At 39.4% G+C, this 12,910-nt stretch overlaps 1 protein-coding gene across 7 annotated transcripts in view; it reads right to left on the bottom strand.

The window, feature by feature from the left end:
• DLGAP2 (DLG associated protein 2) overlaps window positions 1-12,910 on the bottom strand; it is a 656,900-nt gene that overhangs the window by 327,962 nt on the left and 316,028 nt on the right. For 5 of the 7 annotated variants that reach the window (XM_068281332.1, XM_068281331.1, XM_068281334.1 and 2 more), the window contains one exon: window positions 4,170-4,320. The exons of the other annotated variants lie outside the window; for them this stretch is intronic. In XM_068281332.1, coding sequence (XP_068137433.1) covers window positions 4,170-4,206 — 37 coding nt within the window. In that variant the 5' untranslated portion in view covers window positions 4,207-4,320. The remainder of the gene's footprint in view (window positions 1-4,169; window positions 4,321-12,910) is intronic. 7 annotated transcript variants of the gene reach the window in all.

Raw genomic sequence — 12,910 nt, 5'->3', positions numbered from 1 at the left:
ATTTTTGAACAGAAAGAAAAATGGTGATGACTACAACAAAAGACAGCTTATCATTACACTAAATGTTTTATAACATTCTCACCACAATACAGACAGTGTTTGATTTATCAAGCATATATACTGGTAATGTTTACTTATAAAATATACTTTTTTGCAAATTGTAAAAGATTTCAGGAAACAATCTGTGCATTTACAATCTTGAGAAAAGTGTGCAGTACAATAAAGCCGAGAACATTATATATTCCCTTTCAAATAAAATTGTTTGATTTTTATTCTGTTTCTACTATCTGTAAGACTATTCATGCAAACATGAATTACTATTTTATGTGCTGTTTCTCATGAGTTCGTTCAGTAAATTTGCCATGAGTAATTAACATTTATTCAATTTGGGTAAATGTATATGTAACCACAGCATGTATGTTTATTAGTAACATCATGTACACTATTTTTAGTAATAAAACTGCTTACAGACTACATTTTCATAACCTTTTCAGAAAACGCAAGACCTTTAGGCCCCGTTCAGACTGCAGAACGCAGACCGCAACGCATGCGGACCGCAACGCGTACGAACGCACGCCATCCGCGTTCGTATGCGTTGCGTGGCTGATCCCATCACTGAAAAGTGAATGGGACAGCCATGCGTTTTTACAAAAAATGCGTGCAGCATGCGTTTCCGGACCGCATAGGTCCGGAACGCATGCAGTGTGAACATCAGACATTGCACTCTATGCAATGTCTGATGTCGTGCGTGTCGGCCACCTGCACGCGTTTCCAAAACGCGGCTGGAAACGCGTGCAGTGTGAACGGGGCCTTACAGCTCAGTACTTTAATAAGTAAACATATTCTTTAAATCTATATTGTGTTTTCCAGTACTAAATCAAATATATCATAAGTACATTGGAATGTAATATTTAGTGATTGTTTTACTTAAAATGAAAGTGTGAATTAACTTATTCCTAAAGCCAGCTTGAACTGAAAATACACGGATGAGATAAGCAACTGTATCTATTAGTCCTAAATATGATTTTCTTGGAATGCCATAATCTTATTTTGTGTTTAACTGTCTGACGACTGCTCCACGCCGATTGGCGCGAGCAGCACAGCAGCCCCAGGACCACTCCGCGCCAATTGGCGTGAAGTGCAAGGGGCAGAGATTGCAGGGGATCACACACGCTAATGAGTGCGCATCACCGCTTGATTGACAGAGCTCCACTCCTTCATCAGCCTACCAGCAGCGATTGCCACTAGGAGACTGTTAGACGGGGAAACTGCTGTCTAATAACACTGTACAGAGCTGTGATCTAAGGCAGCGCTGTATTGGGGACAGCCGTGTAACATGGCTGTCCCCTGAGTGGCAGAAAAGTGATCTGCTGTCATAGGCTGGTGGGGGAGGGAGGGTGATCCACTGTCATGTTGATTGGCTGGTGGGGGGGAGAGTTAAAAAAATAAAAAATAAAATAGAGAAATTCATTAAAAAATAAACAAATAAATATGTTTTAAAAAATAAATAAACATTGGGGGAGCAATCACAGCCCACCAACAGAAAGCTCTGTTGCTGGGCAGAAAGAGGGGAGATCACTTGTGTGCTGAGTTGTGCAGCCTTGCAGCGCGGCCTTAAAGCTGCAGTGGCCTATTCAGCAAAAAATGGCCTGGTCACTAGCGGGGTTAAAACCGCGGTCCTCAAGAGGTTAAACGCTTAAAAAATTTAATAGGGTTAACGTTTATATTGTCTGGAGAAATATTGTCATTCAGAGCCCCGGAATCTTAAACCTTAGTGATGAAAAAGGAAAAAGAACACAGCCTTGTTCTTTGTAGACTTAAAACTGTACATACACCTGTTTATCATATCATGTCATGTGTCATTACAGTTACATGGTTTAAAATGGGGCCTTGATTAATATCATATTATGCTTTATTATTTATTTGACCTCTTTGTTAGATCTACTGTAGGTGTCTAAATCTTAGAATGTACAGTAAAGCTGTTGCACTCTGCTTTTACAGATAGTAAGACAGCTGCAATATGTGCTGATCTCTGTTTGGAAATTTTGTTTTAAAACAGCATCCACAGTTCTACAATTATAATTGAGTTTCTATTTTCCTTATAAATCTGATGCGGATATTGTCTACAAACAATGAGTGCAAGGGTGTGGACAACTGTGGACTGGATGTAACAATGTAAACAATGACAATGACAATTACTTTCATTTTAAAATAGAAATAAAATGGCTAGTGTGGGAAAAACTCAGTGTTTATCATTGCCTCATTTTACATGAATACATCTGTGAGTTCTGCAGTACATTGGATGACAGGATTAAAATCCAATAGTTTCCTAAAAAAATAGAAATCAGAAAACAGGAAAAAAAAAAAGGTTACGAGCTCTTATTCAACTTATTTTTTTCTAAGTTTTCACCACTTTTCATCTTGTGTTTAAAATAACTTTTTTGCACTCTGTAATTACAAAAGTACCAAAAACTGAGGTGAGAAAGTACAGTCAAAATTATTCTGAGTATTTTCTCGATTGCTGGTGGCTTAAAGGGCATTTTATTGATAAGGTGTGAAAATATCACCTAGGGGAGAAAAGTGAATTGAATCAGGGCCCAGCTGTTTCATACAACAAATGATTAATCATAGCTTTGATTTTGGACACATCTGTTGCCTGAAATGTGCTTGCAGTGTATTCCTGTTCTCTAGATTTTTAAAATTAAACTACTGAATATTATTATCGTCATTCAGTAATTCACAATTCCTCTGCCTGTGGTCATGGTGGTCTATGTGATCCTGCAATGCTGAATCAAGCTTTATGGGTTGAATGGTGTTTTCTGCTGTGCTTGGCTCATTATTAATCATTTTAAACACACTAAAGTATAATTATGCTAACAGTTTAAATGCTTGTGTTCTCTAAGTAAAAACAAAAATTAGGGATGGTCAGTTTGATACAAATATTTCTAAGTGAATGCAAATTTCATGGTAATTTTTTCACAAATGTAAGCAACTTCAAAATTATCAAACGTGGAAGCTGCATATTTTGATTCATTGGTTTTTAAGCTCCATAAACTCACATATAATTTACATTATGTTGGAGTTGTTTGAATCTGATTGGCCATTCCTATAAATAATAGTGTTTTTTAAGTATAACTCCACTTCTCTTATTTCCCTCCAGGACATGCTTTACTGTCTCTGTTGCTGTTTATCTCCCAGCTGGTAACATGAAACGGTAACTTAGTTAGCCAGCGTAGGATGAACCCAGACTTATAGAACAGTCAAGTCTCTGGAATCCCCTCAGATTTGTATACTGCCCACTCATATGAATTGCATACTCATATCTAGAAATGTGAAATGAAATGTTTAGCTACGACTTCCCCAGTTAATCATGGAAAGAAATGAGCACTTGGGTTTGTTCCATTGATCAGGCGCTGCCCTTTTGCCATTTTAGCAAGAAAGCCTTATTTGAATCATCTGGCTTATATAGTAGCCCAGTGGTTCGGATGTGTGTCTGGCTTCTAGGGACTAGGGATGATCAATGATATGCAAATATTTCCAAGTTTCTGCAAATTTATGTAAATTTGTATGCAAATATATGCAGCTCACAATTGTTACAAAATATGTATGCATCTTGAAATTGGAACAATCAATTTAAACCTGGGTGGGACTTGATTAGTCCATTTTCAAGCTGCATATATTTGCATAAAAAATACATATTTGCATAAACATGGAAACATTTACATATCATTGATCATCCCTACTTGGGACTTAGAGCGAGGTTTTACACATTCAGCAGTGATGCATCATGGGAGATCCTACCTGCTCTTACATAGCTGAATAATTGTAATTATTCAAGAAGGCAAATGTATATGTGGCTTGTAAAGAAAATTATAGCTGGCAAAGAACTTAACTGGAAAGGTATTTCTTAATAACATTAATCTCTACAGTGACTTGAGTATAAATGATATGCTACATTAATTTTCCCAGAAAAATCACACATTTACGTCTGGTTAAAATATAGTATGGTTTAGATGACACTTACTTTTGACACTATTATTGATTAGTATCACTGAGCATTTCTGGAATGATTTGGGATGTTCAACTTTCTAGATTATGTTATCTTAAAAACATTTTTTCCACATGAACACTCAGCATTTGTGACTTACAGTCACAAAGTTCATACTGACCTTCGGACTTCTTCCTCCAAGATAGTTTTCTATCCATTTCAGTATGTATGCCTCAAAGCCATATTTGTTAATACTCCTGTGTGGTGTCAATTGCCTTTTGGAAGTCCAGATATAGTCCACTGCCTCCCTCCCATCTGCTTTCTATGTTGCGCTGTCGAAGAATTAAATTATAGTTGTTAGATTTTTTTTTCTAGGAACTTTCCCCGTTTTCTCTGACTGGATTAATGTGTAAGATAAAGCAACACTGTAGTTTACACAACAAATCATACTCTTAACACAAAAGATGCATTTGACTTCATCTAAACTACATATTCTTCAAAACTTGCCCACAATGGCACATCTTCAAACAAGAAGTCCTTTCAACGAGCAAAATGAATTAGTGTTTTGCTAAAAGTATCTAGACACCATTATAATTATTATTCTATAGGTGTAATGTCTTCTCAATGTCATTTTATTGTTTTTGGGTAGTATGAAAGGGGATAGAACCTCTCTCAGGCTTTAATGGTGTGAATAATTATTCTCAGTGGCGTAGCTAAGGAGCTTTGGGCCCCGATGCAAGTTTTACATGGGGCCCCCCAAGCACTCTATACATAGCAATTGATATGGCGCACCAAAACCTGCTAAGGACAACCACAGTGTCAGAGTTGCAAGAAGGGGATGGGGAACAGTTTGTTAAGGATTATTACTATTCAAAGCATCTATAGACGTGATTATTACCAGCACAGGACCAACAGAGAGCTAATACTGTGATAGAGAGTGGACCCTTCGGGGCCCCTCTGGCCCAAGGGCCCCGATGTGGTTGCTACCTCTGCACCCCCTATTGCTACACCCCTGATTATTCTCACTTTACCTCACTTCTTATTCCCAGGATCCCTGTGGCTTTAAGGAGCCAGCAAAAGAGGGAAGCAAAGAAAACTTGGTGAAAGTTCTAATGCTTCCCACTCTGTTGCTGTTTGTTACTTCTTCTCAGGTTAGCAGGGCCAGTTCAAGCTACAAGGGGGCCTTGGGGCAAAAATCATTTGGGAGACCCCCGTGATGTCCCTCTTGCAACCAAATGATCCCCAGGGCCCATGAGCCATCTGCCAGGCCTGATCCAATCCCCCCCCCCCATCACTAAATATCATTAGGTGTCCATAATATATCCCCTAAAAAGGATTTTTGGGGTTGCCATTATTCAGCTCCTCCTTTTCCTATACGAGGTGTACTCACAGCATCTCCATTATCATGGGTCACCATAGCTGGAGGGGAGGAGGGGCACCTCAGGGGGATCCCACAGGCTCTGGGGCCCGAAGCAATTGCCCCCTTTGCCTCTATGGTAGCGCTGGCCCTGCAGGTTAGGCAGAAAGGAATTTCTTTTATTGTTGGGCAGAGAAAAATAGCTCTGACCATTTTGCACTTTTCAAAATTGAAATATAATCTCAGGACCTCAATACAACATAACCACTCCAGGTTTTTATGTTGACTTACAAGCAGGATGGTCAAGGCTCTTAGCCAAGTATAAGTCATGCACCTGAAGGGTATGTTTTACTCAGAAATTTAAGCCATTTTCAACTATACAAAAAGCAGGCAATAGCCAATCTAGCAACTTATCAGCTAATATGCCACATGATACCATATGTTATTGTGACCTAGTAATAATGGCATTTAGAGTAGTAAGTCTTTTTATCACTACAAATTCAGCTGTCTATTGATGTAACTCTTTATTTAAAGGGCTGTGTCTCTCGTTATAAACAGGGTTAAATGATATAAGTATGAAACCGTTTGTCATACAGTATCAGCAATGTTTTATGTACACAAGAGTAAAATTAAATGAATAGTGATAAGTGAAAATGAAGCTTTATTTCAATTATTTATTGTCATCTCAGCAATATGAAGCACATTTTTACAAGTCACAAAGTCCTACAGTCAGCACAGGTAGCCAATATTTTTTACTGTACTATAATCACAAAACTTGTTGTGATGTGTGAATTCTTCACTGTGGCAGCTTTGGGGTTTTTTTGTTTTTTTTTTACTACATTCTGGAAATGATTGTATTCCTAGTCAGAATATTGAAAGAATTTTAAAATTGTACGTATTAATATTTCCCTCATATTCATGATTTTTCTCAAGTTCTTTGTGGTAATGGAACATTATGTGTACTTTGTCACGGCTTTGTATTGGCCGTTCTCTATAACCTGAGATTGGAATCATATGGTGAGAGGTACTGATTGGAGAGGCAATACAATATATATATATATATATATATATATATATATATATATATATATATATATATATATATATATATATATATAATTTTGGAGAGACAATACAATAAAGAGAAAATAACCTCAAAAAAAGTTGTAAGGTCCACTGATGATACAATCTTGATTGTACAAGCTTACCACTTTTATGTAACATGATAGAAACCCTAAAGTATCCATGCAAAGTATAATCACTCAGTTTACTCTTCTGCTAAACACATTTAGTAAGACTGCATTCAAGATTATATCATTAGTGGGCACCTTAACTGTATCCTACCAGACCAGTGTACTGGATCATAAATGTTTGGGCCTATTTCCATTACACTCCGATTCTGGATGCAGAAACTGATTTCAATGAATGCCTGTGGGCCTGTTTCCACTAGACGTGATTTTTCTGATGCAGATTTCCCATAGGCATTCATCGGAGTCAGTTTTTCTGCATCCAGAATCTGTGTGTAGTGGAAATGTATTTTACATATGTTCAAGATCATTTGTGAATTTCCAATACGCTGATACCAAAGCAATGTAAGAGGACTGATTTAAGTGCAGGAAGTTAATAGATCTTATTTATTTCATACTGATGTAGTAGGTTTCATTTAAGCAAATAAGCATTGTCATATTGTAATTTCTTGATCTCTATGTTTCAGTTATTGCATGTCTTATGAAAAAAAACACTCCTGGTATTTTGTAATACTATTTGATGCTACTGTTTTAATTGTCATACCAAATAAAATTTGAATTTGAAAAAAAAAATGAAACATTCTGGAGTTATGCAAAAACACTCGATGAAAAAGGAAAACAACAGAAAACTGTGGACAGATATGGCAAAACTTCAACAAGCAAAATTTTTAAACAAATCCTGCTTGGCATGTTTATTTCACAAAGTATAATGTAACAGGACAAAAAGCTGATATTGCTTGAAAAGTTTATAGCTTCACTGCCAAAAATTAGCTTTGTCACACAGGAGGAACTGTGCTTTAATGCCTCTTTCACAGTGCAACGTTAACGTCGCACGTTAGAAAATGTTTTAACGTGGACTAACGCACAGCAATATTAAGTCTGTGCAACATTCACAGTGCACACGTTGCATTGTGTGTAACGTGTAGCAATATTTAGAGAGTGCTGCATGCTGTCTGTTTAGCAATAAATCTGCTGCGTTGTGTGTGTTGCACTTGCTCAGTAATTTTTTTTTTTATGTAACGCATGTGCCGTTTTCGTTCCATCACTGTGTGATGAAAACGGCGCACCAAACGCAGGGTTAAAGAATGTACTATAACGTCCAAGTTATAGTCTTTCAATGCGCTGCATTAGGGGCACGTTATGCAACCTTAACATTGCATCAAATGCACCATCCCACTGTGAAAGAGGCCTAAAGGACATCCAAAGTGACATGTGACATAATGAGATAGAGATGTGTATGTACAGTGCCAACCATACAAATAACTATGCTCCGTTCCTTTTTTTCTTTTTTTGCCTGAAAGAATTAAACATGAGGTATGCAAGTAACAGTTTTTGTTCAGGTCTGGAGTAAGCCAGACTATAGGGTAACCCTATCTGATGAGGAATTATAGCCATACAACATGTTCCTGGCAGTAAATGGCTTCTGAGAGCAGGAAAAAGATAAAAAGGGTCAATAGTTCAGAGAATGTAGCTCTGGCATACTTCAATGAATGTATCATTGAGCAGAGACAATGAAACAGTAATAACTTAAGCACTTGAGGACCACAGGCTTACAACCCCCCTAGTGACCAGGCTATTTTTTTTTTTTACAATTCAGCACACTGCAGCTTTAATAGTTTATAACACAGCCATAAGCATAGCACCTAAATGAATCTTGCCTCCTTTTTCTGCCCACCAACTGAGCTTTCCTATTAATTTATTAATTTTATTGATAATTTGTTTTTTATAAAAACGGCTTTTTTAAAATTATCCCTCCCCCTTCCATCCCTCCCCCCCCCCCCCGACCCCAAGATCCAATAACTGCAATCACCTCCCATAGGCTTCAGACTATAAGATGAATCAAGTTGTGAGCCACTCTAGGGGACAGCCAAGTGATAGGGCTGACCCTAGTACAGCTCTGCACTAGATCGCAGCACTGTACAAATCAAAATAGCCTTTTTTGTCCCCTAACAGCCTGCCAGCTCCAATTGCAGCTGGCAGGCTGTTTATGGAGTGGAGCTCTGTTACTCAGCGGGGATATGCGATCCCCACCAATCTCCACCTGCAGGACCTTTTGCCAATCGGCATTAGGCGGTCCTGTAGCTGCCACCCTCCCACCTCCATTGGTGGTCAGGAGAGGGTTAAAAAGTAGATTTAAATTTAAAATAAAACCGTGGGATGTCTTAAAAAGTAATTTTCAGGAGAAGGAGGACAGATACAATTCTTTGTCTCATCAGTTTATTTTCACCACGGTTGTCCTTTAAATTAAACTAGAGATGGTGTTATACCAAGATTACCAGCCCCATAGGCACGTCTGAGTCCCTCTCTGTCCTGCCACAGTCCTCCGTTCAGCGGCAATCAGCGGACCTCCCACGCATGCGCAGAAAACCCTGGCTGACGTCACTGAGCCTGTTACCAGGACTGATTGCTGCTGAACTGAGGACGGTTTCACACCGTGTAACAATTAAAGGATAGCTGTTGCGAAAAATAACCCTTTTTTTAAATACTGTATATTAGAACATTACCACTAGTATTTGGAGCACTTTAGTTCTTTTCACAGCTCTCTCTCTGCATAAAATCATCCCATTAGTTCTGAAATCTACAAATGCACATGCTGATAGACTGAACCATTTCCTACACATCAACTCTTCAAAGCATGTAAGAAAAAGACTAAGCTGATTGGAGGATATGTAATAGGTAGGCAGAAGTGTAATATAACCAGCAGTCATGAAGATGTGTAAACACCACTTCTGAATGGCTGCTTGTTATGCTACAACATATCTAGCTATCTGCAGCATCTTTTGTTTCCTGGGCTCTGGCTGCCATCCATGCTGGTACTCTAATAAAGGATTACGGCCCAAGTTCACAAACGCCTGACCCAGTACCTCAATACCAACTGCTAGACCCACTGCAATCTGGATCTCGGCCTGCCCACTCAACCAAAACGTCTCTCACCAAAGTGGTCAATGACCTTGCCTTAGCTAAAGCTGAAGGTAAATACTCCATTCTCCTCCTCCTTGACCTTTCAGCAGCTTTTGACACAGTAGATCATCCCCTACTCCTCCAGTCCCTCCAGTCCTTGGGCATTCACAATCTCGCCCTGACCTGGCTTTCATCCTACCTCTCCAAACGCTCCTTCATGACCTCCTTCAATGAGTACTCGTCCACCCCCAACCACCTCTCGGTGGGAGTCCCCCAAGGCTCGGTCCTTGGCCCCCTACTGTTCTCCCTATACACATCCTCCATTGGCAAGGTTATCTCCTCCATGGGTTTTAACTATCATCTGTATGCAGATGACACCCAGATCTACCTCCACACTCCTGACATATCCACCACTACCATGGAGAAGGTCTCCTCCTGCCTATCAGCCATCTCCTCCTGGATGTCCGCTAGGTTCCTAAACTAAATCTAGACAAAACGGAATTTATGATCTTTCCAACTCGGCCATCTATGAACCTCCCAGATGTGCATGTCACTGTTAACCACACTACCATTCGCCCTACCTCTCAAGCCCGCTGTCTGGGTGTCACCCTGGACTCAGCACTCTCCTTCACTCCCCACACCCAAAACCTCACACAGTCCTGCAACTTCCATGCCCTCATAATTTCCCGCCTTGACTACTGCAATGCCCTTCTGTCTGGTCTCCCTATGACCCGAATATCCCCACTGCAGTCCATCATGAATGCGGCAGCCAGAATTATCCTCTGCGCCCATCGCTCCACTATGGCGGATCCCCTCCTTGAATCCCTCCACTGGCTTCCTATCCAGTCCAGAATCAGATTCAAGATACTGTGACTGACCTACAAATTTGTCCACAAAACCTTTTCAAACCTACATTTCTGATCTTACTCAGAGGTACAAACCTAGCCACTCACTCCGCTCTTCCAATGAACTTCACCTGATCGCCCCCCGCATCAACCAGTCCCATGCACGCCTCCAGGACTTCTCAAAAGCTGCTCCAACACTATGGAACTCCCTACCTCCACCCATTAGGGCAGCCCCCTCCTTCAACATCTTCAAGAAGGCCCTCAAAACTCACCTTTTCACTCTGGCCTACTACCCCTCACAAGTGCTCTAAACCCACAGCTGAACTCTGGTCCCCTACCTTTCGTGTCCCTACCTCTCCCTCTAGATTGTAAGCCTTTGGGCAGGGTCCTCCTCCTTTTGTGTCCTACCTGATCATGCACCTCCATTACTGTGAACCCATGCTATGCATTTGAGTGAACCTAACTTGCCTAATCTCCATGTTCCCATCCAGTGACTGACTAAGCATTACCTTGTTCTTATACTGTGCTGCATGATCTGGTTTTTCTTGTATTCCTGTATTGTCATATTGCTGTATGTCACCCCTAAATATTGTCTGTAGCCTAAACTAATGAACAAGAGAAAAGCAACCTCTCTCTCTCTCTCTCTCTCTCTCTCTCTCTCTCTCTCTCTCTATATATATATATATATATATATATATATACGATAATAATGAGCACTAATTGGACCAGGATACCAGAGAAGTATAATATATCTTTCCTGAAGCCAAAATTTAAAAATGAAAAACATCTAAAACAAAGCAAGCCGTATCCATGCCTATATAAGGCCCCCAATAATAACAATAATACAGGTAGCCTCGCAAGCAGTAAAGGGTACAGCAAATATATACTCAGTAAAATACAATAATTTCCAGGTAGTGCACCATTCTCAAAACATCGTGTGAAAAGAGGGTCGGTTCAGTATTACAGTATAATACAATTTAGATAAAATTGCTGTACCCTTTACTGCTTGCGAGGCTACCTGTATTATTGTTATTATTGGGGGCCTTATATAGGCATGGATACGGCTTGCTTTGTTTTAGATGTTTTTCATTTTTTAATTTTGGCTTCAATAAAGATATATTATACATCTCTGGTATCCTGGTCCAATTAGTGCTCATTATTATCATATATATATATATATATATATATATATATATATATATACATATATATATATATATATATATAGGGGTTGCTTTTCTCTTGTTGTTCATATGTCGTATGTTGCGACCCTTTCTCCCCAATAATATATGTGACAAGCAATATTAATTGCTTAATGATGCATGCTCGCCTTTTTCTCTTGTTTTAAACATGTAGCCTAAACTAATGTCCAGCGCTGCGTAATATGTTGGCGCTTTATAAATACAATAAATAATAATAAATAATAATAATAAAGTTAACTTTTTCCTGAGTTGTCCCCAAGAAGATAGTTTCAAACCTTATCAATAAAATACCCTTAAGCTCCCATATAAAGATACATTACTCAAAATAAGTTTGATAATACTTTTTGTTTCACCTACTTTTTACTATTTTTTCAATTACTAAGTGCTGAAAAGTATTTTTTTTTATATAAGATAAAAAAAAATTCTCATGTCTGAGGCGTCAATACCATAAACAAGCACGCACACACACGCGCGCGCACGCAGACACATGCAGGAAACATTTCATTCAGTGGGATGCTCACATGTCCACTTCCAAATTTCAGCTGAAGTTGCAATCAAAATATAATAGGCATTATATTTTTTACGATAAAAACTCGGTCCGATGATTTTGTTTCCCAGGCTTTATTACACTAAAACTATACTGAAATGAACAAGAAAGTCATTCTAGTCATTTTTCTTTTTTTCAATTCCATGAAAAGAGAAAATCAGAGTAATAAAAAAAAAACCCTACATACAAAACAACTACATTTTCTCAGATTGTAGTTGTGTGTTGATGCTTTAAGAGACAGTGGCCCATATGCAATTAACTTTTTCTCCTGAGTTTTCTCCTAGGTTATAACTTCACAACATGTCAATACAATGCCTTTTAAAGGGAACCTGAAACGAGAAGTGTCTCAGGTTCCATACTTACCTGAGCCTCCCTAAGACCCCTTGAGGCCGCTCATCCCTTGCCGTCTCGCCGCGCTGGTCCTGTCACTTGCAATTCAGCCCTGAAAGCCAGGCCAAGTCTCGCTTCATCGCTCATGTACAACCTGGCTAAGCGCACTCCCCCATTGCGCTCCCATTCCTGGAAGAACTCTGTGTCTGTGCAGTGTTACTGCACAAGCGCAGAGCACTCCCAGGCACGGGAGCTAGAAAGGGAGCATGCCAGGCTGTGCATGCACGATGAAGTGTGACTCAGTTAGGCTTTCAGGGCTGAATTGCAAGTGACAGGAGAACGCCGGGGAGATGGCGAGGAACGAGCGGCCTAAATGATTCTCGTCTCAGGTACACTTTAAACCACAAGCAAGGAATTATTCAAAATAATTTTGACAGTACCGTATTTCTGAATCTATTTGTGATAAATATGGTTTCAGTGGGGATGGGTATTT

The sequence above is a fragment of the Hyperolius riggenbachi genome, chromosome 4 (genome assembly GCF_040937935.1).
Source record: "Hyperolius riggenbachi isolate aHypRig1 chromosome 4, aHypRig1.pri, whole genome shotgun sequence".
Lineage (NCBI taxonomy): Eukaryota > Metazoa > Chordata > Amphibia > Anura > Hyperoliidae > Hyperolius > Hyperolius riggenbachi.
The sequence above is the reverse complement of the archived record's forward strand: the minus strand, read 5'-3'. Positions and strand labels throughout refer to the sequence as shown.